This window comes from Anguilla rostrata, chromosome 3 (assembly GCF_018555375.3).
Source record: "Anguilla rostrata isolate EN2019 chromosome 3, ASM1855537v3, whole genome shotgun sequence".
Classification (NCBI taxonomy): domain Eukaryota; kingdom Metazoa; phylum Chordata; class Actinopteri; order Anguilliformes; family Anguillidae; genus Anguilla; species Anguilla rostrata.
The window spans coordinates 42,542,207-42,556,460 of record NC_057935.1 but is presented as its reverse complement, the minus strand read 5'-3'; the positions used below and the strand labels follow the sequence as shown (position 1 = coordinate 42,556,460).

The 14,254-nt window shown below is 40.8% G+C and overlaps 2 protein-coding genes across 4 annotated transcripts; both read right to left on the bottom strand.

Annotated features, from left to right (window-relative positions):
• Positions 1-1,054: 1,054 nt before the first annotated feature.
• Positions 1,055-7,739, bottom strand: LOC135250912 (granzyme B-like). Of its 2 annotated transcripts, none has more exons than XM_064327722.1 (5): positions 6,649-7,739; positions 3,013-3,160; positions 2,389-2,533; positions 2,020-2,277; positions 1,055-1,277 (listed from the first exon to the last, which is right to left on the bottom strand). In XM_064327722.1, exons 2-5 carry the CDS (start codon positions 3,099-3,101, stop codon positions 1,125-1,127), a joined length of 645 nt encoding a protein of 214 aa, XP_064183792.1. In that variant the 5' UTR covers positions 3,102-3,160; positions 6,649-7,739; the 3' UTR covers positions 1,055-1,124. The 2 variants fall into 2 exon arrangements, with proteins under 2 accessions (XP_064183792.1, XP_064183791.1); XM_064327721.1 differs by lacking the exon at positions 6,649-7,739 and adding an exon at positions 3,788-5,139.
• Positions 7,740-7,881: 142 nt separating this feature from the next.
• gatd3 (glutamine amidotransferase class 1 domain containing 3) lies at positions 7,882-13,941 on the bottom strand. 2 transcript variants are annotated; one of them, XM_064327719.1, is made up of 7 exons: positions 13,422-13,935; positions 12,300-12,352; positions 11,954-12,067; positions 10,796-10,915; positions 10,281-10,373; positions 9,903-10,058; positions 7,882-8,922 (listed from the first exon to the last, which is right to left on the bottom strand). In XM_064327719.1, exons 1-7 carry the CDS (start codon positions 13,536-13,538, stop codon positions 8,793-8,795), a joined length of 783 nt encoding a protein of 260 aa, XP_064183789.1. In that variant the 5' UTR covers positions 13,539-13,935; the 3' UTR covers positions 7,882-8,792. The 2 variants fall into 2 exon arrangements, with proteins under 2 accessions (XP_064183789.1, XP_064183790.1); XM_064327720.1 differs by lacking the exon at positions 10,281-10,373 and having other exon boundaries at positions 13,422-13,941.
• Between the last annotated feature and the right edge of the window lie 313 nt (positions 13,942-14,254).

The following is a 14,254-nucleotide window of genomic DNA, read 5'->3' as shown; positions in this document are numbered from 1 at the left end:
TGACCAACTAAAGCAAAACCCAAATTGAAAACTGCAGAGTTTTTCATTTGGAGCATTTCCTCTGGAGCTAACTAATCACTACAAATACTTGGATTTAACTTTGGATGAATGTGTGTCTTTTGAAGTGGGGATCCGTCTATCGGCTGATTCTGCAGGCAGAGCAGTAGGCTCTGCCTGCAGAATGCAAGGACCTTGGATATTCTACTCAGCTGTATGATTCCTGTGTTTGTACCATATTGAATTATTCAGCTGGAGTATGGGAATACAAGAGAGCTATTGCTGTTCAAAATAGGGCAGTTTGATGTTTTCCTGGGGTACAATGTGCCCTCTCTCTTGCAATCCAAGGAGACATGGGACATGGTTCAGCTTTGGAATTGCCTTTAATAGTAATTAATATGCCAGTGTAGGATTTTAAAAAATGGTTTTCAGTTGGAATATAGCACACAACCACCCCTGGGCAAAAGACCTGTGCTCTATTTTAGTTTAGGCTGATCTGACAAGCTGTGCCATAATGTTAACATGGTTAACATGTATACCTTTGATTTCCTTTTCAGAATATGAAGGCGTCTTATAAGTGTCTAAAAATAATGTGTCATTTGTATGATGCATAGCATCGAATTAAAAACAAAAATCAATGAATCAATCAAGCAGCCACGTGATTTGTTGTTTGGAGGAGCATGTTATTTGCATTTACAATCAAGTGTACCTAATAAAGTGACCAGCGAGTGTATGCATGTATACATACATACATACATGCATGCATGCATGCAGAGCAAGACCTGTTGATGTCTTTGGCGAGTGCCTCCTGGTGATGAGTGTAAACACTGTCAACATGATAAAACATGTTCAAATATCACTTCCTGTGATACATTTTGTTTGTGACAAAATTTCCATGACATTTTCTCAATGGTCAAATTTTTTAGCACAGCTGTTTCATTTTACAACTGTAAGTGACTGCTTAAAACACAGCACATCAGTACAGAGCCATATACCGCAGCCCAAGGGGCCTGCGATCTGCTTTAACACTGGAAATCAATCAAACAACAAAGAAATATCCTTTTGCCATTTGCTTTATTTTATGTATAGATTCATAATAGATTCATTTATAAAATTCATAATAATCTTCAGTTGTATCCTTCTATTGTCTTATTGATCCAAGGAACAAAAAATGGAATTTTCATGTAGACGTCAGGATATTTGGATTCATTACACCCATTGTTGTAAGCTGCAATACCTTGTGGCTTCTTGTTACAAATTATGGGTCCCCCTGAATCTCCCTGAAAAACACAAAACAGATCAAAGGAAGGAAATTAAGAGACAAGAATAGAGGGGATGGGAGAGGGGAGGTGAGAGCAGCAAAGAGACAGAAAGATGTAATGTGGAGGCAGAGAGAGCGAGTGAGAGAAATAGCTTTTTTGCCATAATGTGGACTGCAGGGCTGACAGCTATGTGTCGCTCTCGGTATTACCTGCTGTTCAAAATAATTTTTTATACCTAGTTTGCCTCGTTTTTCAAAACATTATTCCAATTTGTTCCAAAATCTGAACACAAAAAGGCAATCTGAGTCATAACATTTAAACCTTAAGATTAATTTTACAATGTTCGAATGCAAAATGGAAAATTCTTAATCAGAGGTTCCTAACCCCGTTCCTGGAGATCTACCATTCTGCAGGTTTTCATTTCAACCCTAATTTCGCACACCTGATTATACTAATTAGCAGCTCAACACGAAGGGCTGGAAGCCAGTAAATATATAAACAACATTGCATTCTCAGTTTATTTCTATATTCCTCTTCTAGTTATCCAAGTATAATTTATATGACTGGTAAAATGGTTCTTCTGTACAGCTGTGAAAAAAGAGAAATTGGAAAATGCTTCTTGTCACAGTGGTGGGCACTTTTTACCAGATGTTAATACAAAGGTGAGTGTTTTGTATGTGTTTAGCATTTAGGTAATTGTTCAGCAAAACAATGGCAAAGCAATGGCAAAAAATTAAATAAAATACACTCTTTAGCATACCTGACAGAATCCCCTGTCCCTTTCAGAACGAGTGCAGATCATTTGTTTGTTGAAAAAGTACTTCTGCCAGAACGATTTGCACTGCGCGTTTTTCTCTATGGTCTGGGTTACTTCCTGAAGAACACCCTCAGCGTGCCCACCACTCCGTTTTTGCCCCCAGCCAGCCACTGAACACTTGATGTTTGCTGGGATGTTGCCGTCTTTTCTCGGCAGTCCAATCACTTTGACGTATTTGTTAAGTTTGGCTTTGGTCTTCAGCTAAATGGGTAAATACAAATGGAAAATGAAATAAAAATTTTTTTAAAACAGACTGAAGATGAACTCCATCAGTGAAAAAGAATAAATGATTATGGGTTCTGTGATACATACCTTCAGTAACATCACATCGTAATCGCACTGATTGGCATTTAAATATGAAGTATGAGGGTGAAATTTTCCCACTTGAATTCGCTGCTGAGTTGTCTCATGTTTACTTATGTTGTGAGCCCCCAAAACTACTTCCAAAGGTTTATATCTAAAAGAAAGGGAGGGAGTCACAATTCATTGTATGGAAATAGAAACTCTTTCCAGCAATACTGATACCCAGTACATGTAACTCCTAGGAATGGCTTTGTTAAAACTTTATCTGATGAAAAACATTTCTCTCTCTCTCTCTTTCTCAGCTGCTCGTGGGAAACAGGTTTGTGAAGTGATAGTAAATGACGATGATTTCTGATTAAGAGTGAAGTTACATGCATCACTTTCATGTTGAGCATGAGCTTGATGGTGAGAAAGTATTTGTGTGTGTGTTTGGGGGGGGGGGTGGAAGGTGAGAAACTGACAAACCATAGCCCTCACTAATTTTTCTAGTATTAGTCTGCAGTTTCCCTTACAAGCAGAAGTATGAATTTAAGGTACAAGCACCTCTAAGGTACAAGCAGACCACATCACAAAGTATCTTAAGTATCATTTATTTTCATTTCAGAATGATAACCCTGTGGTAAAACCACTCACTTTATGCAGTGTGCTGAGGTCAGCACAAAGTCCTTGCGAATGAGTAGTCCCCCACAGACGTGATACCCCTTAGACTGCAGCGAGACCATGTAGGGCCTGGAGTGGGGTTTAGCCGCTTTCCCTCCTCTAATGCCACTGTTAGAAGCTCCTATGGAACAGTGAAAAAAAATCACATCATGTATTGGAGTGTATATACGGGTGTAGTGTACCTTCAGAAAGCCTTCTTGCAATGCAAAAAGTGTGCATTGCAAAAAAATAAAAAAATATGTGTAACAGTCCTGGGAGGGAGATGCACCAATGCCGGGTGTGCACCGTCGTTTGCCGCACAGAGAGAGAGAGCACACGCACACCAACATGAAATCAAATAAACACCTTCACCCTTCCCCCTCTCAGCTTCTGGGCAAAAACAACAAACTAAAGCAACAAACTAAAGTAACAAAGATAAAGATAAGTAAAACAGAGCAACAACTTTTCCGGTTTTTTTTTTTTTTTACTCCAATATAAGAAACTCTCCATAATGGCAAAATGAAGCAAAGTATTTAGATGTCTGCAAAATTATATTGAAAAAGGACACCTGAAAATGACTTAAATACCCCTCCCCCCACCCACCCACCACCCTTTTTTTATAACCTCCTGCAAAAATTCATATTACTATGCTTTAAAAAATTTCATAGCACATTATGGGCCTCTTTCCCTTTCTCAAATTGGCTGGATTGAAATGGAATTGGTTCATACTGCACATTTCAAGCCTTGGTGTTGAAAGCCTCAGTCCTGCCTGTGGGGTCCAGGAGCTGGAGAGTCAGACAGAGCAGAAGCAGATACATGGTGGGATTGTGGCATCTACAGACCTGCAGGTCTTTCTGTATTTTGATGCTCGACAGGATGTGAAGAAGACATGTTTGTGGTCAGGTGGTACAGAAATAGAACTGAGCCGGGCGAAACATCTGCCTGGTAGGCACCCTTATCTTTGTGTAGCACAATGGCTGATAGTTTTAAAATGTGTATCCACGCATACAACAATGAATTTACAGAACTCCAGCTAACACACATTTCAAGAATGTTGGGGGAATATTAGATTAGATTCCCAGAGCTCACATATCAGTGGCCACAGCCCAGTGATCATAGAGCAGGGGTCAAGGTCAGAGAATGATTGCCACTTTCATTCTATTCAAGTTTAATTTTTCATTTAAATTACATCAGTTCACTCATTTCACTCAACATCAATTCTAATGTGGAAAAGGATATATTCTAGCATCACTTCCAGGGGTATAGATTCTGTCCTGGAAATCTTTTCCAGTGAGAGTAGAATTCTGGGACATGCCTGCATCTTGCATCCATTGTCACAGTCAAACACTCCCAAACGCTGAAAATGTTTACCCTGTCTCACTTGGCCATTCATAAGGAACAAATGCAAGAACAATTGTATTTCAAATATTATATTGAATAAGTTTATTGAACATATTTCCTTTCAAATTAATAGCAAGATTTAGATAAAACAACCAACTTGAGGTAACCATTTTCAACAATCAAATGCATCTTTTTGGATTCAAATAAAGGTGACCCAATAAAATACCTTTGATCCAAACTGACCCACATATTTGTATACACAGTGTGCACAGACACACATTTTCCATGTGGCTGTGAGTGAAAACCCCCCAAGTTCATGACCCCCAGAAGTCATAAAACTTTCACTAAGGAGAAGTTGGGTTAGACTGATCAGCAAGATAATAGGAGGGATAATCTCTTCATCAAATCTGATGCCCCAGCCGCCTACTCACCACCAGAAAAAATTACTGACACACCTCACATACCCACAACCACACAAACATACTTACACTCAAGCATAGCACAGGGAGAGTCCACAAAACCTACAGGTCTTGCAAATGCTTCCATGCAGGTGTTGCAACATTAAACTAACAAAGATATTCAAGAGGTATGTGTGCAATTGCACACACTCAGACATGCAAATGAGTACACACATACACGTAGACAATCCTAATAAATACCTATAAAACAATAAACAAAATATACAGCTCAGATTTCTTTCATTAAAAGATGGGTTTGCATCTGGGAGCAGGTGCCAATGATGCTGTCCCCATGCCCCAACACTGGCTTGGAGGCCACTGATACCCCTTTCACAATAAAGCAATGTTTGTCATTGGTGTGAACGGGTCAACTCGCATTGTCTGACCCGGGCCCGCGACCGTGCTCACAGCCAGCGTTTTACGCGGGTTCAACACCGCTGGGCTCCGCTTTGGCATGAAAGGGACACAGGTCACTCAGTACAGCATGGCTGGCCGACTGACCCTCGGTCTTGCCATGCGTTTAAGTGGCCCAAATTTCTTGAATCAACGTGCCGATGTGGTACTAAAAGCCTTACAACTGCCATCATGCAGAAACAACGTTCCAAACCTTTTATATAAATGATGGAAATATATATGCATATCAGGACCACACAGCTCAGGAATTATTTTTATTTTAGCTTGCTAGATTCGCAACTAGATTCATGTAAGAAGGGGATTGCTCAGTTGTCACAAGTGAATATTGTGAAATATGGTGAATATTAAATAACAAATAATATTTTACTTAAAACATGCTGTGGCATAATTTTTGCACAAACGCATTTGCAAGATTTGCAGCACATCATTGGGCTATTGATCCAGAAGTTAACATACTGGGTTAAGACAGCGTAATTGCAAACTACATTGTATTCCATTGTATTTGCTAGCCAGCTGGCTACCAAGCTAGCTGTACCAGGAAAAAATTGACTTCTAGCAAGCTGAATATATATGCTTTTAATAACATCAAAATGCAACAACCCTATTCAGCAGTGATGTGTATGGAAGTAAACTTGTGGAAACAGGTCTTCTGTGTATGGTGAGGACCCAGGACTTAGCTGTAACCGTAGTGTGGTGTGAATGGGTCAAACGCGAATTGAAACTGCGTTCAATATCCTGTGTCTAACCCCAGGTTTTGTGTGTGAAAGGGGCATGACTGTTCATTCACCAATCAACAGTTCCTCACAGTTGGTGAAATTTTCTAGAGGCTTGCTCACATTCGCTCTCACAAGCTTACACTTTCTCTCACTCAGAATATTGACTGGCTCACACACTGCAAGTATGTTGCCCCTTAAGTTAAGCTGTTTTATGGGCTGCCCTACAGGGGTTTCTTTAATGAGAATAGCCTATAGCCTACTGTTAACATCACATACTGAGGAGGAGAAAAAGAAAGGGTACACTTTTTAAAAATGAAACATTTAAGTGGGCCCTTTAAGTGGGATTCTTGCAGGATGAATTACCCAGGACCACTGGCTATGGATTACTGTCCAACATCTGCCATGCTCTCTCTTACGATCTTCTTTGATACCCTGTGTGATTTTCAATGTTTTTTTATTTTTTTTTTTTATTGTTTTTTTAGGCCTATTCTTTTAAAAAAACAAAATTCTGAAGTTAACCCAGACACTCTTGGTTTAAAATCCTGTTGGCCTTTGCTCCCCTTCTGCTGCCTGTGGTAATACAATCCTGCCAATGCAGGTACCATTCTCAGACAGTGAGTGAATCAGGACCACCACCATTTGCCCAGAAAAGAAAGCAACAGATTAAGGGTAAAAGCAGAAGGGTGACATCATTCTAGCACCGTGGTTTGGACGGCAGGGACCGCCTCCTCGTACGACGGGTGCCTTGTCTTCCCCTGAGCACCAGCTTATTCCCACTCTTGACCTGATGCAGCCCAGTGGCTAATCCTCCGATTAGGACTCCAGGGAGACCCATGCATAGCCAGGCCCAGTTGAGGGGGCCAATTGTCCGAAGCGCTGTTACTAACACACTGGAGCCTCAGCTACTTGTGGGCCAGACCCCTTGAAACTCAATTCAATTTAGATAGGAGAAAAAACTATAGACAAGGAAAGAAAAAAAAGTGAAATCAAAGCATTTGACTGAATTGCATTATTTTCCATTTTTTCAGTATCCTTTGTATTATTCTGATGATCAATGGTCCTGTATTACATGAGGAGATAAAGACTAAATCAGACGATGAGTGGGAAAATCCTACTAATACTTCATCAGCAGAAGGGTGCTTGGCCCTTGTGGCTTCTACCACAGAAAATTAGCCTTTCCCTCAATTCAGATTTGTCCAGACAAAGAAACTGTGCTGCAAGGTCTTTCTTCCCAAGCCTATAGACCGAGACAGGTCTGTGTACAACAGACACTGCCCATCCACACAGAGAGACTAAGCAGGGGAGAAATAAATGCCCTGGTCTGAACTCAGGTATCCTGGGATCTGACAGGAGTTAGGCTAATAAACTGCTTAAAACATATTCCTTATATGCCAAGTACCCAAGTAGACCATTCAGCTCTCCAAGGCAGGGTTGCCAAACTGTTTTACAACTGTTCTCCATCTGAGACATTTATTAATCTTAAAACTCCTGATTAACCAGGAACATCACACCCCTGTCCATTTGTGTCTTGGTGTCTACTTCAATTTTTTGCTTCATTAAATATCCTGTCTCAAGAGATAATTAAAGATATGAAAGCCAGTCTGATTAGAGCATCTCCTAAAAAACTCTCAAGAGGGGTTTTTCTGAAGAACTTATGGGACCTGCAAAGACAATGCACAGTAAATATGAAACAGTGTACTGCCGTGGAGTCATTGAGATTAAAATGATGAATAATTCAGAAATGCATTTTAACACTGGAAAAAAATGTCTGCGATATACACGAATGGAATAGAGCCCATTGGATCAGACCTGACAACAGACTACAAACCGTATCACAGAGAATGACTATCACTTCAAATCAGGCCTATTCTTCTGTTGCTAAAGGCACAGGATGTCTGAACACGTAGCATTAGATTCTGAACATTTAGAAGAACTTTTATCCATTTCATCATTTTATTGTGTAAGCAGATCGCACACTTTGATTGTCACATGCTGTATGAAAACACCAGCATAAATACATAATGGCCTGTAATCAATTAACATTTGTCCTCAGCCTCACAAGACTGATCAAAGCATTTTTCAATTCTTGCTTTTTTTTTTGTTTTGTTTGTTAAAGCTAAGGACAAACAAACTTTGACTGAATCCCAGCCACAGTCCCTGGCATCCTATTTCCAGTTAACCACACAAACCGGCAACAACATGGTTTACAGCCAGCACTCCATAGCTTTCAGAATTGTATGTTCTTCCTGTGAGCACCGTTGATGTCTTCAATTCCCTTTAAGTCACATTCATTGCTTTGACACAAATTAGTAGGATCGGTCGGGATCATAATTATTAATCAGCAGGCATAGGCTACATCTACTCTGCTATCGCATCATTAAACTTACTGTCCATTTAACCATGTGAAAAGATTGAGCACCACCTGCTGTACATTATAGAAAACTGCACCACCAGAAACATTCATCATTAAAAGTTCCAGCCAAAATGTTTTTATCTTGCGACAAAAAAAGTCTACTTTTTTCCTGTGTGCTGTGGATGTGTGGTATACACGGCATTTAGTGTCATATTGTCTATGCAAAAATACATATTTTACACAATATTCTCTCCCACAAGAAAGCCATTGCTTGACAGCATGCACAAACATTTTCTTTTTGCCTGAAAATTCCTTGATTTATGGAGCTTTGAATTTTCAGTTAAAAATCAGTACAATCTTAACCTCTAAGTTAAACGCGTGAAGACAATTCATGAGGAAAAGGAGAGGGCGGCCACATCAGCTGAACATGAGGGGGGGCAGTGGAGTTCGCCGTCAGTGACAGAGGAGCTTCGCCGCTGGCCTTGCACGACCTCACTTCCCACTCAGCCTCAGCACTTCCTTCACCATGGCGCCAATTCCGTCGAAGATCAGGTGCAGCTTCGTTTCGCACATGAAGGCCGGTGATGTCACCACCTTGTTCTTCTGGTCAACGTGCACCTCGTGAGCCAACAGTTAAGGAAATAGGGCCTCACCATGCAACAATAACAATAATAATTATGTATCCCGTTTTATATTCCTTGTATATTCCTTTTCGCAAGATTTCAAAAAGCTTTACAGTGAATGAGGAAACTCAAAACCCAAACCACCTCAAATCCATAATTCCCACCTATGTTATACATGGCAGTTTAGTGTCAGAATGCTCACCATGCATCAGTTAAGGTGGTAGTAGGGTTTGGTGCTTTAAAGCAAGTTCAACTGGGGGAACACCAGGTACATGACTGGAGGGCTGGGTGGAGAATTGGGCATGGGCAACGCCTTACTCTGCAACAAAATGTCTGCCATGAAGACATTAGCATCTTACAGCACAGTGCTCCCATCACTACACTGGAGCACTAGGAAGATTTATTTAGTCCAGAAGGAAGAAGGACACGACATGACCCACCAACAACTCTCCAAGCAGAAACTCCCAAGAGGACTTCCACCCAAGAGCTGTCCAATCCCACACCTACTTAGCTTCGGTACTAACAAAGACTCACACCGCTTAGCTTCAGGACTAACCTAGACCATGGTCACTTAGCTTGAGTAGTACCAAAGCCCAGAAACCACTTACATACAGTGCTAACTAAGTCCAGTCTTGCTTAGCTTCAATACAAACCAAGCTCTCCTTCGCATCTGTACTGCCCAAGCTCTGCCCTGCTTTGCTTCAGCATTAACAAAGCCCAGCCCCAGCACTGCTTAGCTTCTTTGCTGGGTACTAGAGCCTGACAGATGGATGTGTTCAAACACTTCAACTGTAGCTCATTCAACTGCATCAGGCGTCCATGTTATTGAGAGCATGGCCTAAACCTGGGTCTGAAACAGGCCCTAGGGACCCAAAATTGGCCAGAAACACGAGGAGTAGAGTAGAGGGTCTGTCACTCAGGCTTGCAGGTCTAAAGACTGTCAACCACTTTGGGAGCAGTTACTTAGAGTGAGGATATGGTGACTTCTTTCACACAGTGTTTGGCCCCCAGAGCAGTGATGGCCTGGGCGGTGCCAGCGTAAGGCCACTTTCCCCCCTCCTCCTCCTCATGGCCCACCGTCACTTCCACCCCAGGCAGGACCTTGGCTGCCAGCACAGGGGAGATGCAGCACAGCCTGGAACAGGACACAACACAGGCTGGTATAGAGCACAGCTGGGAACAGGACATAAAACAGGCTGGTATACAGCACAGCCTGGAAAACCAGACAACATAGACCAGTACAGCACAGCCAGCAACAGGACACAAAACAGGCCAGTACAGCACAGCCAGGAACGGGACACAACACAGGCTGGTACTGCACAGTAACAGCATTAGGTGAATGATTTCAGCTGCTCACCCGATGGGCTTGCCTGCCTTGTGGAAGTCTTTCAGGACACGATCCACATCATGGTTCACCTTGCAGTCCTTACCGTCCACTGCAAATGTGGACCTGCCAATCATGTTATCAATATATCAGAGAGAGGGAAAATACCTATGCACAAACCTGTTAATCCAGACTCAGGGAAATTACACTGGGCTTTCAAAAGTTTAAAATATGAGACATACCAGAATACACAGCTTAGACTTCTATTTACCATACTATAAAACCCATCAAATCTGTTTTGGATTGCAGGTTTCCATTTCAAATGGTAAATATCACTTCTAATGCACAGCAGCTTTAACCATTTCTGGTCTTACTGTCAAGTTCAGTATAGTGAATGTAATCAGCCAACAACTGGCTTCTACGTCTTACACTCACTTGCCTCCAATATGACTGCTATACATTGGGAGAGCGCTATATCACTGTTGTTTAACGGGTGTCTGCATATCTGTGAAACAGAGTCACTGGGGGATGAGAGACAGCCCACTCACAAGTTTTTGGCAGCCCCAAATCCCCCAGGGAATATGACAGCATCATGGTTGCTGGCGTTGAGCTGAGCGAGGTCGGCAATGTTCCCACGAGCAATGCGGGCAGACTCGGACAACACATTTCTGCAGTGGTGGTGGTGGTGGTGGGGGGGGTGTTGGACAAAGACATGACAATAAAGAGAGAATATAGAAAGGTATGCAAATACAAGGAGAATACAATGACAGGCAACTGAGCTCATCAAGGCTCAGAGTTTACCTACATACTAGACAGGCCAAACTTATCCCCAGCCGACAAAAATAGTGGAAATTAAAGATTATTTATCCAGCTGACTGGTTGTGGATTTGTGAGCAGGACACTTACAGTAGAAAAGAATACATGATGATGAGAACAGGACATTCACCCATCCAGGCCTGCCATTCACCTACAAATTACAGCACCAAGCACTGCACCAAGCCTGGACTTGAACACCCTGAGGACCCCTGCCTCAACTAATGACCCTCCTCAGATTCACAAAACTTTCTGATATCAGTGTGGAAACCCTCAATTAATTTCCAACCACAGAGCTTATATTAATGTACTCAATTGACAAGAACAGTGTATATTCTTCAACATGAGTGTTAGTGAATCCAGCGTATTGCACCAGAATTTATTTAGAGGCTGTTTAAAATGTTTAATTTCCTCCAATCAATTAAGTTTTTTTTTTCCTGTTTGTAATTCCCATTTTTAAAAAGGCATGTCTACCATTTAACCCAGAAGAGAAGCATTAGAGGTGAATGAGACCCAGATGAGGAGTCTCCGGAGAAAACAAGCAGAAAATTCAGTTTTCAGTTTAACAATTATTTCACACCTCAGAACTCTTCATTTTCCACAAATGATTTAGCTTCAGGGATTTAGCTTCCATAGTTTAAGCCCAGATTTGACCTTTTCATCAGTAATGAGCTGACTGATAAAAAAAGGTCCCGGGATTTGAAAATGGCACATGTATTCTTTGTGGCATGCACAGCTCATTCTAAAAAGGTGGGGCCTTATGCAGTTAAGTCATCTCTCAATTGACATTAGAAAAACCTAAATAATACCATTGAAAAGCTTGTTATAATTTGGGGATTACAATTACAGTTGGGTCGAAAATCAGAGTTTAGATACCATAGATCCACCCTTACCGTGACTCCTTCTCAGCAGGCTGTCCCTTGCTGTGGTCAATGACGTGCATCTGGAAAATGTTAGGGGCATACATCTGCGTGTCTGCCCCACCCCGACTCAGGTGCACCAGAATCCTAAATGGCCGCCCAAAAAATATAACAGCACTAAGTGCTCATCACTCTAATCCGTCCCACAAAGGGAGAGTTGAAGAATGACATTTGCATGATATCATCATCTACACACTACATTCATTTAGCAAATGCTCTTATCCAGAGAAATCAATTCAGATTACATAAATATTAAAAAGAAAGAAAAAATCTGATTCCTTAAGAGAGTAGGAAAAGTTTCTAAAGTAGGGCTACATACGCTGAGGCTTCGTGGATTTCCGTACCATCGTAGACTCCGCAGCCCGAAAGCACCTGTAGACAGGGACACAACTCTGTGAACCTGAAGACGTTTTCATGTTCGCTGTTGCCAGTCTGGAAGCATGCTAGATTCCCCTCTGGGAGGAAGAAACCAAGGCTATCACCAGAAAATCCTTTCAATTAAAGGCAAGTTTTTCCAAGGCAATATGGACATATTTGCAAAAAACAAAAACGCGTTTCTGTAGTCAGATCACTTTTACTGGGCGCCACCGTTAGTTTTTTGCCACATGTACGATATGTATGGCAAGCCGTTTTAGCTTTAATTCACTTCTAGAGGATATCGCAAATGCAGTTCTAACTAATTAGAATGCAAATTCTTGATATCAGAAATTCAATTGTAACTAGTTATAATTCAAGCGTTTTCCCCATTCATTTCAATGGGACCTTTCATTTTTGATATCAATAATTGAATTTTAACTAGTTAAAATACAATTCTTGATATCAAGAAGTCCTATTTTAACTCATTAAAATTGGACATTCTAATTAAAACTAGTTAAAATTCTATTATTGATATCAACAATTCCAATTTTAACTAGTTAAAATTGAATTCATGGTATCAGAAATATGGCAAATTAAATTAAATAAAAATTTAATTTCCGATATCAATAATATGCATTTTAACTAGTTAAAACCGAATTTCTGAGAAATACACGTTACAATTGAATTTCTGATATCAACTATGTGCATTCTAACTAGTTAGAATTTGAATTTGCGATATCCTCTAGAAATGAATTAAAGCTAAAACGGCTTGCCATAGATGTGTCTTATCTTAAAACGACGGTGTATGTAACGTGTGTGTATACACAAGAGTCCCAAAACTACGAGAAACCTACAAAATTATCTAAATATTTTTGGGGGTGATGTGTTCAAGCTGCGGTTTGGGCTTTCCCCCTTCGACTGCACAGCAACCGAAGCTATGCCAGTTTACCAACTGGATAAAAATAGCTACTTAGTTTTCCATGAAAACTTCACTAATACAACTGAACAAGGCTGTCATGAAACTTTGTGTACTCAGCACATTCTGGGATGGTAAATTGCAACGTCAATTTTTTAGAATACTTACAACTGCTACTTTAGCTCCGTAGCAATTGCCACTGCTGTGCAGTAACCCCACGCTCAGAGCTCGATGTTTTATTAAAGATAGGTAAGATTTGGAAGCAACCGATCTGACTGCGAACATCTCGCTATATATTTCGTTGGTTAAGGTAGCAAAACAAAAAATCAGCAGTAATGCGGCTGCTAGTCAAACGTACAGCGTCCAACAACTATATGCTAGCTAACTAGCGGAGAAACCCGTCTCCTGGTGCGTTGCAACAAGGTCAGAAATGAATTTTCAGAACAAAGCTAAATAAACCTGAAATATAACACGGGCATTACACTTTACCAGCGATATTCTCTTAACTGAGTCACTAAACTTAGATTTAAAAAAGGTAACTTGTGTCTTAATTTATTAGCGTATATGACCTGAACGATTTCTATACAAAGCTGCGCCAGTCAGAACTGTGGGCAGATATCATGCGCAGTTTTTTTTATTACCGTAAAGCCCCGACAATAAACGCAAACTCTGCGAAGTTACTGTGATCCGAAACCAAGCGGGAATAATTCGCCTCCATTTTTGAAGCCTTCTCCCCCAGTGGCTAAAGAGTGAGCTGCAACGCCTGGTTAAAAAATGAACTTGAAACCCCGCCCATTCCTTTGTAAGGCAATAGTGAAAGGTCAAAAAGAGGCCCATGTTCTGTATAAAAGTAGAAAGTGAATACATTTTCAAACAAAAAATGATGGATTAATTAGTTAATCCCATACCTTTTAGTGTCTCCCCTGGGACTGATTAAAAAAATAAGTTTACCAATATTGCTAACTTTTGGTTAAAGAAATATAGGCATTGTGTGCCATTTT